General features: G+C 41.7%; 1 protein-coding gene across 5 annotated transcripts in view; it reads right to left on the bottom strand.

Moving 5' to 3' along the window:
* The window catches only part of LOC311241000 (nipped-B-like protein A), a 143,976-nt gene that overhangs the window by 92,104 nt on the left and 34,883 nt on the right, over positions 1 to 16,989 (bottom strand). For 4 of the 5 annotated variants that reach the window (XM_084329645.1, XM_084329647.1, XM_084329646.1 and 1 more), the window contains exons 7-15: positions 15,409 to 15,575; positions 14,740 to 14,888; positions 14,454 to 14,544; positions 13,061 to 13,282; positions 5,755 to 6,000; positions 4,850 to 5,613; positions 4,087 to 4,309; positions 3,437 to 3,613; positions 630 to 809 (exon numbers count right to left, since the gene is read on the bottom strand). In XM_084329645.1, coding sequence (XP_084185771.1) covers positions 630 to 809; positions 3,437 to 3,613; positions 4,087 to 4,309; positions 4,850 to 5,613; positions 5,755 to 6,000; positions 13,061 to 13,282; positions 14,454 to 14,544; positions 14,740 to 14,888; positions 15,409 to 15,575 — 2,219 coding nt within the window. The remainder of the gene's footprint in view (positions 1 to 629; positions 810 to 3,436; positions 3,614 to 4,086; positions 4,310 to 4,849; positions 5,614 to 5,754; positions 6,001 to 13,060; positions 13,283 to 14,453; positions 14,545 to 14,739; positions 14,889 to 15,408; positions 15,576 to 16,989) is intronic. The other variant, XM_084329648.1, reaches the window with a different exon arrangement.

Here is a 16,989-nt window from a genome sequence, read left to right as displayed (position 1 = left end):
CTTAGCTTTACCAAAAAGTGAAAGAAATGTTTCGTACTCCTGGCTGTACCAAAACACACTTTTCTCAAGAAATCTACTGTTCCATGAGTGGAGATAATGTAACGTTAATTATTACTATTGATATGATGTGGCTAGCCAACTGTTGTGCTACATGGACCCAAACACTCGAGAGCTGCTGCAGTGCAGACAGAGAAAACACAATGTCATGTTAATTATTACATTACTGTCTTGATTGACGATTGAGCATCAGGTATAACATTATTGACATAAGCTCAATAAACACAGATAATATTTGACCGGATTGTCTCTCATTTGTCTGGGACATTGAAATATTCCCGGACACGTGGACCCACTGGACCAGTACCAAACTTTTCTAGCTGAAACCCTGGTCTAAACCCCAGTGAGAGCTGCCACTGCTGTATGGACTCTACTTGTATTTGTAAACTTGATGAAGACCCTTTTAGAATCTAAACACTGGCACTCAATGGAAACGGAGGCGTAGCTGATCAGGGATGTGATCAGGAAAACATGAACATCATAACAGGTGATACATTTAAAAATGTATTCCTCAAAAAAAGAAAAAAAATAAGTGTTATGGAAGTATGTATATTAATGGAATAGACGCCTACCATCGCTTATGGTAGGTGGCGGTGAGTCCTCGTCAGAAGAGTCCCGGTAGCGACTCCCCGAGCCTCGCCGGCCTTCTCGCTGCCCCACGCTCTTCCGATGCTCCCCCGACCCCCTGCGCTCCCTCTCCTCACTCTCCCAGGCCTTGTCAGCCTTGTCTCGCCGCGGCCGCTTCCTCGCAGCTGGAAGATGGAAACCGATTTGAAGAAAGCTCAGGCAAGACAAGCTTTCAAATAGGAATCTGAATCAGAATCTCCATTCTTTTTTTGAAGCAAGAAAATAATAATAATCATCAAACCTTTATTTAGCCAGAAATAAAAACCAATTGGGCCTCATTCACCAATACGCTCTTATATATTTCTCTTATATTTTTTCTTAACAGTCTGTTAAGAGAAAAATAAGAAAAGCCACTGCCGCATTCATCAACCCGTTCTTAACATCCAAATCTGTTCTTACCCAGGTGTGTTGAATGATGAATCCCACTCATTCTAAACTGAAATGTGCGTTCTCTTTGCATACAGACACGCAAGCTCATTATAATACGAGAGCTGTGTGCAAAACATGGGTCTGCATTGCATGAGCAGATCCCTGTATTCAACAGGTAGCGCTAGAGCGCTTAGCGACGGATCAAAATTAGATCAGATTCAAATGTATTGTAGCTATATAGTGGAATATTCCATAGTTATACCGTCTAGTTGTGCGCTCTGGCCACCTGCCGCAGCACGCATACGTGCAAAATGAATCGTTCCAGCAAAGTAGGCTTTCTCAATACTGAACGACTGTGTGCTTGTCAAGAGCCAATCGTGCAGTAGGTTGGGAAATACCGGACCTGTCATCTATCTCTCTGAAAGGTCCCTGTGGCTAAAACCCAGAGTGCGATCAGAACTTGTAGGTGTGGAGGCATAGAATTTGACCGGCGTGTGTTGTGTCTGAGTTGAGGCTCCAGAGTATTGCATACATCTAAAAGGGCCGCTCTTGGCAATCTGAAACGGTTAAGCAGCCACTCATCTGGCTCTGCAAATAGATCTAGATGATCCCTAAATATGCATTCTATGCGTACGGCCTGGGTGGCCAGAGCATCTAACTGTTCTAACAGCAATATATAATCAATTTCAGAAGCAGAACGCACACAATAAGTTATAATAATAATACAGAGAATAAAAAAAAAAAAATTCCTCCTCCCTTTTCTGTGATTTTTTTCTCCCCATCCCAATTTACCTCTCGTGCCAATTCTCCCTCCCCTGTCCTGATCGTTGCTCGCATATGCCCCCCAAGGATAGAAGCCTTGCATCACATGTCCCCTCCGATACATGTGGAGGCAGCCTGTCACATCTTTTCACCTGCCAGCACGGACTCTAATTTGGCGAGGAGTAACTTGTAGGAGGCTCACACTGCCCCCGCCATTTTCCTGACTTTGCTGTGCAGGCACCCAAACCGACCTGTAGGAGTCGGTGTTCACAACGACCAGACTACCACCCTTCGACTTCCCACCCGCTAACTCTGCCAATTGAGTTAGTATGACGGCCGGCCCAAGCCGGAGGCAACGCCGACAGCCGGATTCAAACCCGGTGTCTCTTGCGTTGGTGACGAGCGCAATGTCCGCTGCGCCACCCAGCCGCACAAGAATAATTATTATTGAAAAGTTCTGGGTTTTTTAAGTCATATTTGGGGGCAATTGACCAATGGTAGGCTTTTATTAAAAACATTTTTTTATCAGGGTAAGAGTTTCTTATCTGGGTAAGAGTGCTCTCAACCACTCTTAGAATTTAGTCTTGCCTAAGAGAAAAGCCAAAATAAGAAAACATTGGTGAATCCCAGGTAAGAACAAAATAAGAAAAAATGCTAGTTAAGAACAAAATAAGAGGACATCTGTTCTTATATCGCTTCGTGAATGAGGCCCATTGAGATCGAGGTCTCTTTTTCAAGGGTGATCTGGCCAAGGCGGCAAGCACGAATTATGTCAACATATACATAACAAAGCACAATACACATACAAGTTGTCAGTAGAATACCATACAACCGAAATTTAATGAAAAATTTAATTCAGCTTAATAAAATACAAGCACAATAAAACAGTAACAATGAATCAACCTGAGGGGACAGAGGTAAAGTAGAAAAATGCTACACATCAAAGGAGGAGCAGCAGGTGGCAAGGATTTCAATAATAAAAAAAAAATGTATTTGTACAGCACCTTTCATACAAGAATTGCAGTGCTTCACAGCAGTGATGTAGACACAAAATAGATATAGGCATAAAATGAGCAGACATTTTTATCTCTGAAATGTCATAGATTTCAGTCATTAAAATATATAATTATACATATATATATATATTTTAAAAAAATCAAAAAAATTAAAGATTGTAATAGATTTTTTATTGATTATGATAGATTTCAAATCTATAAAAGACAATTACCAGGTTTCTGACTAAATAAAAGCATAAGACAGAATAAGAGCAGTAAATACAATAGCTATCATTTACATAGATTTGCATAAAATAGACAATCACAGTCTGGATGCAATGAGTCCAAGCAGCAGAGTGTATTAAAAGGCTACGGTACGTTTTATCTTACTTTTGAAAATATTTAGTGATCTATAAAGATCACTCCGTTAGCGTGATAACAAAAAATGACCATAGAAATAACATCCAAGGGTTATTCATAAGGAGAGCTCATCATTCTGTATGGCTTCAAAGACTTTGAAGATTGACTAGCAGCCGACGGCCTGAGAAATACTGGGTGACACAAAATCTGCTCCAGTGGTCAACTCCCAGCGAGGAAATCTAGGCCTTTTTGTTGAAGACACTTACATTCTCCGTTGGCGTCGAAGTCTTCATCGGAGCTGACCTCGGCGTACTTGGGCTTCTCGTTGACGGTGCTCCGCTTCCTCTTGTTCATCTTGACCCGCTCACAGAGCGGCATGGTGGACTCGATCTCCGCCAGCAGCTCTGGAGGCAGGTCCTTCAGAACCGAAGGGTCCATGCCGCCTGAGGAGCAGCACACAGGTTTAAAGAGGGCTAGAAGGTGAGGCACCATTGTGATCACACCGTCCTAGGTTCAAGTCCGGCCAGAGACCCTTGTCGCATGCCCCCACCCACCCTGCCAATATTTACTGTCACTCCACACAACTATATAATAAAGCAGAAATGCCTTAAAATACTGTACATCTAGAAAAAATGCTTTGTTGCCAATGCTTTGATTTCTGACATGTTGCACATGGTTCTTGTCCCCATAAGACAACTAGTTTAACATTAATAAAACTAAATGTATTACTTAAAAATAATAATAATAATAATAATAATAATAATAATAATAATAATAATAATAATAATAATAATAATAATAATAATAATAATAATAATAATAATAAGTTGTTACAAATGTATGTGTGTATGGGCAAAATAATATGACAACAGCAGAACGGGAAGTAAAGTCTCAAAACTGAATAAGGTGGTCTTACTTTTTCCAGACCTCCCCGAGAGCCTGTTCTTGCCAGACTTGCTGTGCCTGATGATCCTCTGGATCTGGTCTATGGAGAGCTTCTTCAGCACCACCACAGGTTTGGGTCTCTTCTTGAAGTCCTCCACCAGCCCGAGCCTCTCCAGCTTCACCATGGGCTGCTGGACCCACGACTCCACTTCCGCTGCTGGCACGCTGCCGTCCCTGTCACGCTTGACCTGAGACTAAGAGCAGAGGACAATTTGGAGATTAACTTTCCATTTCAAAATAAATGTTCTTGTTGTCACTCTGTATTCTGATCTATGAACGTTGTTGATTTAAGCGTTTTTCAAAAAAGTTTTATGCCATGGGGTATGGATCATGGACAATGGATCAAACTGATTCTATAGCATATACAAAATATATATATATATATTTGATTACAGTGATTATGATGTTAGTATCCAATGTATTTTACAGCAACAAAGACATAAGGAAACTGCTTTTGGCTATAATCAGGAATATATCAAAAGAAAGGTGGAATTAACCCATTACCAGGTATTCCCAGGGTTAAATTGCATTACACTAATTCATAAATGTCCCACAAAATACAGCAATAAATTAAAAACCACCCCTGATATAACCAAAAGACATAAAGATGGCAATGATTCAAAACCAAAGCAGAAATCGGCGAGTGAGCAGTTGTGTGATTTGGTTTTGTGAGATTGCAGGCAGTGACGGTACAATGATCAGGTAGGTATCGGGTTTGGATCGGCCCAGATCACCTTAGGGATCTGGAAGTTCTTCAACGCTCCGCTCTGCCCTCCCAGGAGCTGAGGAGGGAAGGCGTCCAAAGGATTGGCTCCGGCACCGGAGGATGCCAGTCTGGGCCCATCCTGCTGGCTGTTACTATGACCCACATCGCCACTGGAGGAAGACCTGAACCCAGTCCTTTCTCTGTCTCTGTCATTTTTGTAGCGATCCTCTGGTGACCGGCGATCTCGAACCTCTCCTCCGGCTTCACTTCGGTGCCTTCTCTCTCGGTCACAGTCTCTATCCCTGCTCCCATGCTCCCCGCGGCCAGACGACTTGGGCGCATCTCCCCGCCTATCCGAGGGAGGCTTCCCGTCGGGCCGATGTCTCGACGTTTCCCGACCTTCCCGCCTCTCGTCGTGTTTATCCATGCGATTCTTGATCACTTCCGGCCGGCCGTCTGGTTTCAACCGGAGAACGGTGTCGGAGCCTTCCACGGCAGCGGGTCCACTAGCCGGCTCTTCGGGCCAGCGCTGTGCCTCGAGGGCGGGTATAGGGGCTGCCAGACAGGGGTCTAGCTGGCCGTCAGCTCTGCCTGCCTGCTGGAGGTCGATGCTCACCATGAGGGGAGGGCGGCTGGCTCCGTTACCAGCCGCCGTGGCCTCTTGCGGGGTCAGCTTGCCGGCGTTGCCCCCTCCCGCCGATCCACTGCCTGGGGCTCCGGTAGGACCACCCGGGCCTCCTGCTCCCGGTTCCTGAGGGAACGAGTCCTGCTTTCTCTTCTTCAGCGGCTTGTCTAGAGACAGGAAAGAGCAACAATAAATCCCATAACCTGGGGCCTCATTTATAGAGTATCTGGTAGTGTACATAGAAAACACATGCATGAATAAATTAATAAATAAAGCCAATTCCTGATGATAAGTAGTACACTACACACCTTTATCTTGCACCTCCTTGGAGCACTTCTCGCTGGCCGCCTCCCTCTCTATCCTCTCGATCTCAGCCAGGGCGTCCAGCTCTGCCTCGTCGTAGGGGGAGGAGGGAGGGTGGAGGCTGCTGGCACCCCCTGGCTGCTGCTGCTGCTGCTGTCTGGCTCCCAGGTTCTGCTGCAGAACAGGCACCTGCTGGAAGGCCAGCTCTGCCTCCATGTCCGAGTTCTGATCAATGGCCTGCAGCATCTCACCTATGGGGACAATACAAAGAGGTGTGGTTTAGCTATACATGTTTTAAATGGTTTTATTTCTTCATTTGATAGTTCTAGGCGGTTTGGACAGGGTGTAATCAACACAACATGAAAAGAGAAAGAGAAATAATTGGTAAAAAGAAAACACATTTTAAATGAATGAATGCAAATTCTCCCCCACTTGCACTAGTGCAAATATGAACACTCACTTCCTAACAAGTCAGGCCTGTACAATGCTGCTCTCTTTTCTATATTCTCTATATAATTTAGTGTTGTCACGATACTGGAATTTCGAACTTCGATACAATACCTTGAAAAGTATCGATATTAGATACCATTTCGATACCACAGGGAAAAAGGTTCAATCTTAAACTGTAAAAAAAAATTAAAAATAATTTGGCTTTTGTTGCTGGTTGATTCTCCTCAGCTTCTCTCTGGTACTATAAGAGAAGATAAATATAACACTTTTAAAACCCTTTGTTTATCTTTAAATCACATTTAAAAATAACTGTTCATCTCACTTCAATAATTTTTATTGCAGAACATGGTATTTTCTCAAGCAGACAGATGTAAACACTGTAATCTGTGTTGCATGTACCTGACAAACTGAACTGTTTGTATTACAGTCATATTCCGACTTAACTGAAAGCACATGTGTGTGTGGACTACTGTACTATTACAGGTATTGAAATGAACAATGCAACTTCCTTATACAATTTTTAATGAATAATTAAATATTGATATTTCGGGAAATGAGTATTGAAACCGTTTTAAATATTCAGAATCGATATGCATCGATTTTTCGATATTTTTTACAACACTCATATAATTACAGACGTTATGTTGACATAAATGACCCCACCCACTGAGAAAGTTGGACGCTGCAGTGCCACTCAAAATGCAGTACATTATAAAGTCACTCAACATAAAAGCACTTCACATTTAGGCCAGGGTTACACGAGAGGAAAACACAACGTTGCATTTTCACTCGTGAAAATGTCAGTCAGGTTAGACAATGCGTTGTCTCCTGAGCTCTCTCGTTGCCAGAAGCCTAGGCAGGGTCAGACGACAACGATGTCATCACTGGATTCAACACTGAGGGCTAGATCCACAAAGAATGGATTGCACAGACCAAGTTGCACCCTTACTTACAATTCATTATGAATGGAAAATGGGGGACCCTGATGTAAACAAGACGAAAGTCTTTCTCTGGTCTGCATCCCCTTAACAATTGTGTGTATTGAGCCGTACTGTATTGTACCCATTCTGCAATCTGTTAATAAAACTTTCATTCAATCAATCCATTCTTTGTGGATCTAGCCCCGAGCATGCGCAGGCAGGTATTCGTCGCAAGCACAGAGCTATAAACAGAGCGCGCGTGTGTGCATGTGTGAGCGACTCGAGTCGCGAGTGTGTAAAAGCACAGCCCCGCTCCTCGTGCAGACAGAGAGACGAGAGAGGAGAGATAGAGAAAACAGCTAAACAAGATTAGTTTGCCACGTTTAAAATCCTAAAAAAAACAACTCTATAATTTCTCGAGTACCGATAAACGGTTAAAATTGTTTATTTTTTCAGTGACGTGAACGTGGACGTTGGTGTCTAGGGCACACATCCGCGCCCAACTATGGCAACGCTCCAAGGGACTTTTGACAACGAAAACACCTTTTGAGCGTCGGGCGCTAAATGCCAGCTAAAACGCTGTTGCCATTCAACTTGGACCTGCAAACGAAATCATTCGAAAATGCAAAATGCTAATCTTGTGTAACCTTAGCATTAAAGGGGCACTTCACAGAAAAACCTCTAAACAGTAATTAATTTAGTTGGGCAGTTATTGAGCAAATTTTGAATATGGCCACCAGTGATGTGATGAATGCGTGTGTTGTGATAATTACAGCTCAATGAAGTGATAAGGTAGCAGTCCCTATTCTTTCATCTACATCATTTCATGGAGCTGTAATTAACAATACAAGGATTCAATATCCCCAATGACATCACTGGTGGCCATATTCAAAGAAATTACTATTAAGCATGCCTACCATGTTGCCCTTAATATTAACACCAGCTGGCTTGATTATCATTACGATCCATGGCATTTCGACAGTGCTGTGTCAAATAGCCTTGTGGTGTTAACCACTGACTTAATGTTACTGTGGTCAGCTCATGTAACGTGTTAGCTAACGCTGCTAACTATGGCTAACTTTAGCAAACGAGTGGCTCTATGGCTAACTCTAGCAAACTAGTGTTACGTTTACGATGGCCAATCCTCAAAGATACATTTCTTTTTTTATCAGTTTAATTTACTACCCTCTTAACTCAATGGCCGCCAACAACGATTTAAGGCGAGACACTGCAGGTGAATAGTCAAATATACTTTTTTTGTTGATTTTGTTATATTTTGCTTCCTAAACATGTCTTCTATGAAACTAGTGACAATAAAACGTCAATAACACACATTTAGTTGTTTATTTTACATAATTTTGCCTTATTGCATGCATAAATGTGCACATATTTAATGGGGAAGTGCCTCATTTGCATATATAAACATACATTTCAGAAAACTTGCAATATATTTTTTCTTAGTTTATATGTACATAACAAATTGGGAAAGTTTCATAGTGATATCTATTCAAATATTTTTTGCCTATTAGGGGGTACTACACTGTACTACACTGTTTGTAGCCTGTGTGTAGTTCTGTTCAGTTCAATAACATCATTATTATTATTATTATTCAGTTATCAGGCATGTGTTTAGGTTGTCTATTACTAATGGTTTGATTAGGTATTGTGTTTGTAAATATCTGTTTAAAAAAAAAAAGTATGGCATTTTATAATACAGAACTTTGAAGGCGTTTTCCCGAAAATGAGTTTTAAGAGTTTTTCCTCATACTCTGAGCCAGAAATATCCACTTCAGTAGCACTCACATACACCAAAACGTCCAGTTCTATTCATATCTATGTTCTGAAGGTATTTACAGAAGGGTTTGTTGATATCGCATTCATACCCTGATTTATATCACATTTTATTCCTAAAAACATGGCGAAATATGGAATTTTACCATAAAAATTGACTGAATGGAGTATTTTCTGATTTATGGAGTGATAAAAAGAGATATCCAAAATCCCCTCTGTAATAACCTTTGGCTCTAATATGTCAACAAAATGAAACTATAATTTTGAAAATGGCTTTATCCAATGTTCAGATTTCTGTCCTGGAATTATATGCAAATTAGTGCATATTTAAGTAGATCATGCCTCATTTGCATATTTAAACATTCAATTTCAGAAAACTTGTAATACAAAAAAGTCTTGTCTTAATATAAGTAATCAACTGGGGAAGTTTCATTGTGATATCTATTAGTAAAAAAATTTACCCTATTCACCTGCAGTGTCTCCCCTTAATACGTGTTAGTCCGCCAATCGTTGAACGCCAACCACGTAGATATATACGTTATTGGATCGTTATTTCTTTTATTCGCTATTTCCATTCATAAATCATCCAGGCATGCTGTGTGGCAATGTGTCTGAGATCGCAACGGTCCGAGAGAGAGAGAGAGAGAGAAGAGAGAGAAGAGAGAAGAGAGAAGAGAGAGAGAGAGAGAGAGAGAGAGAGTGTTCTCATTTGCTGTGTGATAAACTGATAATGATGGTTATTATTCTGTTATGTTCTCACTGTATGTGTCACTTACTGTGTGTGAGAGAGTGTGTATGTGTGAGAGAGAGTATGTTTGAATTAAGTACATTTGCTGAAATATTATAGGCACTCTGATATTTCTACCAAAGAGGATGATGCTACAAATAGGGCTGAGCCCAAACATTCAGACCTTCATTCGTTACGTTGGCATTCGAATTCTAAATCAACATTCGATTTTAAAATTATTTTTAAAATAAAATCCACTGTCCCTCATTGAACCAGGTGGGCAGCTCTGTTCTAAGTCAGTTGGATCTTGTTAAGCTCTTGTTTTGAGGCACTAGACCAGACTGCTGGACAGTAGTCAAGGTGGGATAAGAGACTAGGGATTGTATTACTTGTACCATTGTCATTTCTGTGAGAAATAGGCACACCTTCTAATGATTGAAATGACTTTGCTCATTTTGGCAACCAGCTTATTAATGTGAGTGGACCATGAAAGTGTTTTGTCAAGTGTGACACCAAACCATTTGGCCTCAGTATCCTGCTCAATCATCACTCCTTGTAAAGATATCATTATTTTTAAAGCATGCTTGGAGCCTAGTAACACTCTTCATTTTTGAGATATTCAATTTTAACTTGTTTTCAGAAACCCAATCCGTTACCAGGATCAACTCACTTTGGAGGAATTTGCTAAGCTCCTCAGTCTTGTCTGCTGATGCATACATGGTAGTATAATCAGCATACATAGCCATAGATGCATTTTTTAAGACACGTGACATGGCAGATCATTTGTGAATATGCTGTATAGGAGAGGTCCTAATCAGCTCCCCTGTAGAATTCCCTTTGAAAGCAACAAGCTGCTCATCAACACACACATCTCTCCCAGGGTTAAAGAGCATCGGGGGGCAATGTGTCCACATATCCCAGATTGAGCGGATGGGGGCAAGCTTGTCTTCTCTGAGACGGGCAGGTCTGTTCAGCTCGTCATCAAACCGGAGGGGTGGAGTTCATTAGCCTGAATTTGGTGTGCTTCATGGTAGCCCGGAAGATGGCATTGTCCACTGTGGTCACTGGTCATCCAAGATGCTGCAAGTGGATTCCCCTTGGACCTGTACACACCAGCCAAAATCAAGAGTCCAATGTATGGTGTCATCGACTTCACTCCAGTTTCGCACTGCACGTCTTCCATTCAGGTTTGTCATGTCAGTGAAAAATAAATCAAGAGGATTCCACATTGCAAATCCTGGTGATGGCGTACAGTGTCGGCCCAGGAATCAAACCTCTGGCAGCACGAACATAGTGGGTAGCCTCTGCATTAGTAGGAAAACCAGATTTGACCACTTTTTGAAGTCCATTCTGTTGCAGGATCCTCCTCTCCACTCTCAGTGGAAAGGTCAGGAGAGGAAGAAGAGGGAGCAGAACGATCTGACTCCACCACAAAGTCCACATCAGACTCTCCTGAGGATGTGGATTTTTCACTTTCCTGCATCTCTCTGGGAGTTACAGGCCGCATGATTTGATCCAGAGCATCTTCCACAGAGAAGCGCCTCTTCATCCTGCTCCTTGGTTGTCACAGGAATTAAATGAGCAGACATCCAAGCTACAAACAGTTTGTGACAGGACCCCAGCCAGGTGCATACATTCACTAGCCATTTTTCTCCACAGTGAATATACAAAGTCAATATTTTGGATAATCCTCGATATATCCAAGCCACCAAACATTTGTCATATGGAAAAGATGTTTTTTCTTTTAACAGGGAAAAACACGGTGACATCAAGTAATCAAACAGGCATTTAACGGGTTAAAATCCTCTAAATGATTGAATGTTTGGTAGTTTTGAGCAGGGCTGAAGTTGTTCAAGAGATTTATGCAGAAAAAAGCAGAAGAAAATATGAATCTGTAATGTTTTTATAGAAGTCTTTTGGAAGTGGATATTATTGTCTTTTTAACACTATGGTCGCCAAAAAAACGCTGTACCACGTCATTCCCCACCATGCTCATTCTGCCAAAGACGTCGTACCACGTCTTTGATATCAATATTTCAAAAATCTGTGATCGAAATCATATTTCTCCCCCGGAGACTTGAGATCTACTGTTGATCCCCTCTCAGCTCTCCAACGGTTCAAGAGCGCCATCTGGTGGCTGATCGGCGGATCGCCCAGAGCGGAAACAGGAAATGGAAGCTGGTGCTCATTTCAATTCGGTCCGATCACTCGCTAATAGTCCCAGGACTCGAGCTAGACACAACGGATAGCAATCCGTTAACAATAACTCGATAAACAACATGATTTGGACGTATATACTATTATACAACCTGGAAATGGATCGCATATTTCTACATCCCATAATAGGAATATTTCTGCTCCACGCTCATCGCCCAACGCTATGAGGAAGCTACGGTAAGATTCAGCGTTATTTTTTAACGTGTTCGATACTAACTGCTCTAATGATCATATCACCCACACTAGATGAATCATCTAACATTGGCCACAAAATTATAAACGACCCCCCCCCCCCCATCCGGTCAACATCAGATGATCAGTAGTAACTTCTAGAAGCACGTCCATTTGAAATTTTTTATCTCGCGCAGATTCCTATCAAACTGTATTTGATCATCAATATAATACATTTGGGGCTATAAATCACGTTCTGGAGAAAGCTGCAGAAAACGATAAAAACATACTTATACTTTAGACCGTATTTTAGTATGAATATGTGAATGAAAAAGTATAATGTTGCTACACCCTGAACAATAGATACTTGATGTTAAATGGGCCATAGTAATGTCAATTTAGCAATACAATTTAAAAAGTTATAGCCCTGCAAAGAAGGGGAACTTCTCCATAGACAAATAGAGCTGGCGGAGGATGGTATATTAAGAATATAAGCCTGGCGACCAAAGTGTTAAGAGGGTATTAAATTGTTTTCACAGTGTTCTATTGATCTATTTTTAATTTTATTTTTCAAATTCCAAAATGTGTCAAGAGAGAGACTTTGTTACAAGAAATTGTGCCATATGCACCAACACAGCCATGGGCAGACGAAGAGGAAGAATTTGCCCAAATGGACAAAAATGTCCATAGTGATGCACAAGGGTGATGGATACATAAATACTAGCTACTAATGTTAAATTACTTGCCTTCCACTAAATGGACAATCCTCGAAACAGAACTTGTACGTTATCCAAAGTTGGACATTATAAAAATAAAAAAACAGTCTCAACTACCATAGCCGACGGACAAGCAACCATCTCTCTCACCCTCTCTTATTGCCGTAAAGGCCTTTCTTATGTCATTACAGATAGTGTCGCAACAACGTCTCCTGTGGCCTATGTCTCCTAGCCACTAGCCCTACTAGAGCTACAGCAAAGCCCAATTCTAATCTCCATTAACCGTACAGGCAAATGAGTGAATGAAGGAGGCACTCACCAGGGGGGTCAGACTCATTGGACTTGACCCGCGACAGCTTGAGGGTGAGTTTGGTGGAGTCCTTGTTTGGAGAGCTGACAATATCATACATGTCCTTCTCTTCCTTCACCGCAGGGCCTTTCTTCCTCTGCTGGGCCTGCTGCTTCTGGTCCCCCCCACCCTCCCTCGGTGAGGCCGCGTAGGGAGGGGGAGACTGCAGAATCAGCGGAGGACGAGAACCCGCTAGGAGGAGAAATTAAACACAATTTTTTTTTAAATATATATATATATATATATATATATATATATATTAAAAAAAATAGGTAAATATAGGTCATTCATTTTTAATAAATTGGTATGAAAAGGATGTTGCCTGCTTTGTTGGCAAAACCTTCCTAAATTTCTGCAACGTAAGGTAAAAAATTAACCCTAGGTTAGCAGAGTAGAAATGCTGGTAAATTATGCTAGATTAATTTAAACCTACACAATAGCTTCAAAATCGGTTTTGGTTTGGCATACTACAAAATACTTCAGGGGATGAAGAAAGCACAGTACATAGGTACAACAGCACGACAATGAAGAAAATATTTGACAAATCCATTGATACTATGCACACAAAAAAATCCCCAAAAGAAAAAGGCCACTATGGCTAATGACTTGCCTACATTTTCTGGAAGGTTACACTACAAATATGTTGAGAATGGCCCATAAAATCATAGAAGATCCCTCACATATATTACACACAAAATACGAGCTGCTACCCTCACATAGGCGCTTCAGATCCCCCAAGTGGAACAATTATTTGTGCCACGTTCAATAAAACTACTTAACAAGTAGGATACAAATGTGGTCGCAACCTACATAGGATAGTGCAATATAAAAGGGTTGAGCAACACAAAAAACTTGGACTTATGGAACTGTGTCACATCAAATGAATAACGTTGGTTGGGAGGGAGGAAATGGGTTAACGACATTGTTTCTCTGATGTCTTGTCTGTATGTCTGTCTATGCTGTAACATGCTTTTTTTGTGTTTTTCCTTTTTGTCTGACACAAAAGAGATTTCTGTATCAACAGACAATAAAGAACTATCTTATCTTATGACATAATTAAACTATTCTTTTCATCAAGACGTATCAGAACCAGTTTCCTCAGTGAGACCGAAAACCATTTAGAGTACGGCTTTGCCTTCGCGACACATCCCAGTGCTAAACTACTTCCATGACAACATTGGGGGAGTGTCCGGTCCTCCTCATATCATTCTAAGGTAAGCATAGGCAAAAGAAGAGGGGGATTTCCCCTCACGGTTTTCATCAAATCTATAGCTAGATGCCTTTCCACTCCCGGCCCCAATCAAATCCCAACTCTGGACGAGTGTGTATGCGTTGGTCCTTCCCTCCCTCCCGGTCTCCTTACGTTTGGGTGTTCCGTCACTCCCTGATGGAGAGCAGCCCGACTGGGGAGACCTCAGAGGGAAGGAGGCATTCCTCATGGCTGGGTCACCCTCCTACACACACACACACACACACACACAGGTTAGCTGGCAGAGTACGGCAGTACGAGTATGTAAAACATTTACCTAAAAGTTTTTTTTTTTTTTTAAGAAATAGACCAAACTATCGGATCTCAATGCAGATTCCATGTTTCTGAATATTTTCTTTTTATTTGATTTTGTATTGCATCAGACTTGTTACATAATTACCTCGTTGCCCAGTCTGTGGACAATGTTAAGGTAGTCCTCTGTGCCGTGTCTGTCTGGGTGGTGGTTGGCTGCGTTGCCCATCTGACCCGACACCTTGCCCTCGTGGATGTTCCTCATGCCACCTGGGACCATGGGGCTGGCTACCGATACTGGGAGATAGGAGGGAAGAGAGGAGTTACACTTCTTTACAATCTCCAGGATGGCCAGGATGTTTATTTGCCTCAACAATAGCATTAAGTTGAAACAGGCATTTATTAGGGACATACAAACTATATATATTTCAGCATCTTCGGGTCATTGAGAAGCGCTATACAAATAAAATGAATTAGTATTATTATTATATAATCTATATATTTCATATCAGGATTAGACCAAATACATAAAATGGGGAAAACTGCTAAATGGCTTCTCCAGGCCAACACACAATGATTCATTAAAGACAAGCGATTATTGGCAGGCAGGCAGCTGATATATTAATAAATAAATAAAATGATCAACAATACATGCATTTGTTCCTCTATAATTACCATGAACCAGCATCCATGCATATATATATTCTCTCTCTCTCTCTCTCTCTCCCTCCCTCTCCCTCCCTCTCCCTCTCTCTCACACACACACACACACACACACAACAGCCACAAAAAAAGACATCGCTGTCTTGTACCTCACCTTGCTGTATCTGTTGTTGGTGCTGGTTGTAGCTGGGTGGTTGTTGGTGGGGGTACTGCTGCATGTAGCCCGTGGCAGGGCTCTGGGGAGTGTAGGGGCTGGGAACGGGGCTGCTCTGCTGACCCATGTACCGGCTACTGCAACTAGACTGGGGGGACACAAAACGACTGGGAGAGGACAGGGTGGAGAGGGGAGACAAAGAGACAAGAGTGGCAGGTAGGGGGGGGGGGGGGGGGGGGTGAGAGAGGGAGAAAGAGTGAGAGGGCAGAGAGATGGCCCAGAGAAATGTGGAAAGAAGAGTGGCGAGGACAGAGACAACATTAATATTTGAGTCATTGAGCGAGATAATGACATGAGACAGAAATAGAGAAAGAATCCACATGAAATAAATCCTACAAAAGCATATAATATACAGTGATGGGAATAACGGCGCTATAAGTAACTGCGTTACTAACGGCATTAGTTTTTTCAGTAACGAGTAATCTAACGGATTACTCTTCCAATCTTAATAACGCCGTTACCGTTACTGCAAAAAAATGCTGCGAGTTACTATGAATTAACCTGTTTCTTTCATCAGACAGATCTCTGCGCCGAGAGGCAATAATATGTTCTTCCTTGTTTAGTGGGCAGTGCGCGAGCCAAGCATACATGCTGACGATTGGCTGAGGTTGAATAAAATGTCATGGTAAGCCAATCAGAGGTGGAGGTGGGCGGGTGTCTAAAGCATCCAGAGTCTGACACACAGCGCGACAAGACAAGCGATCACTGATCAGTCAGCATGAGACCGCGGTCCGTGTAGTGTACGTTTTGAGCCCAAATAATCCAAAACGAATCCAACGAACAACACAAGCGACTCAGTCAACATGAGACCGCGGGTCCATGAGCGTTTTGTGTTCACTCTTTGCAGCGCAGGGCACTGAGTGGCTCTACTGCAGTGCTGACAGCCTTATCAACAGTGCTGCACTTCCTGGTTTAATAGCACAGGCTTCAGGTGCTCAGAGATATATATATCTCATGTCATGCATGTCTTAAATGTCATGATTAGATTAGTTTAGATGATTCGATTAGATTCTTATATCTGTATGTTGTGTATGTCATTGATTGATTGATTGAAAAGTTTATTAACAGATTGCAGAATGGGTACAGTACAGTACAGCTCAATACATACAATTGTTAAGGGGATGCAGACCAGAGAAAGACTTTCATCATAAATGTCATGAATTGAAAATGGGGGACCCTGATGTAAACAAGACAAAACTCTTTCTCTGGTCTGCATCCCCTTAACAATTGTGTGTATTGAGCCGTACTGTATTGTACCCATTCTGCAATCTGTTAATTAAAATGTTCAATCAATCAGTATATATTTGTTATTTATTTTTGGTATAGTGCTTAACAAGCATAATTTAATATTGCCCAGTTGTTTGTGGCCTGTTGAGGGGCAATACATAACAAAAGTTCCAAAACATCTATTCTGTTTGTATTTGTATGATCCACTATATAAACATAGTACCGGTAATTATAATATCTACATACATGGCATTTGATTGGAGGCTAGTCTCACTTTGTCCCACAGCAACATTA

This window comes from Notolepis coatsorum (genome assembly GCF_963971535.1).
Source record: "Notolepis coatsorum genome assembly, chromosome: 1".
NCBI classification, from domain to species: Eukaryota; Metazoa; Chordata; class Actinopteri; order Aulopiformes; family Paralepididae; genus Notolepis; species Notolepis coatsorum.
This window is presented reverse-complemented; position numbering and strand designations above follow the sequence as displayed.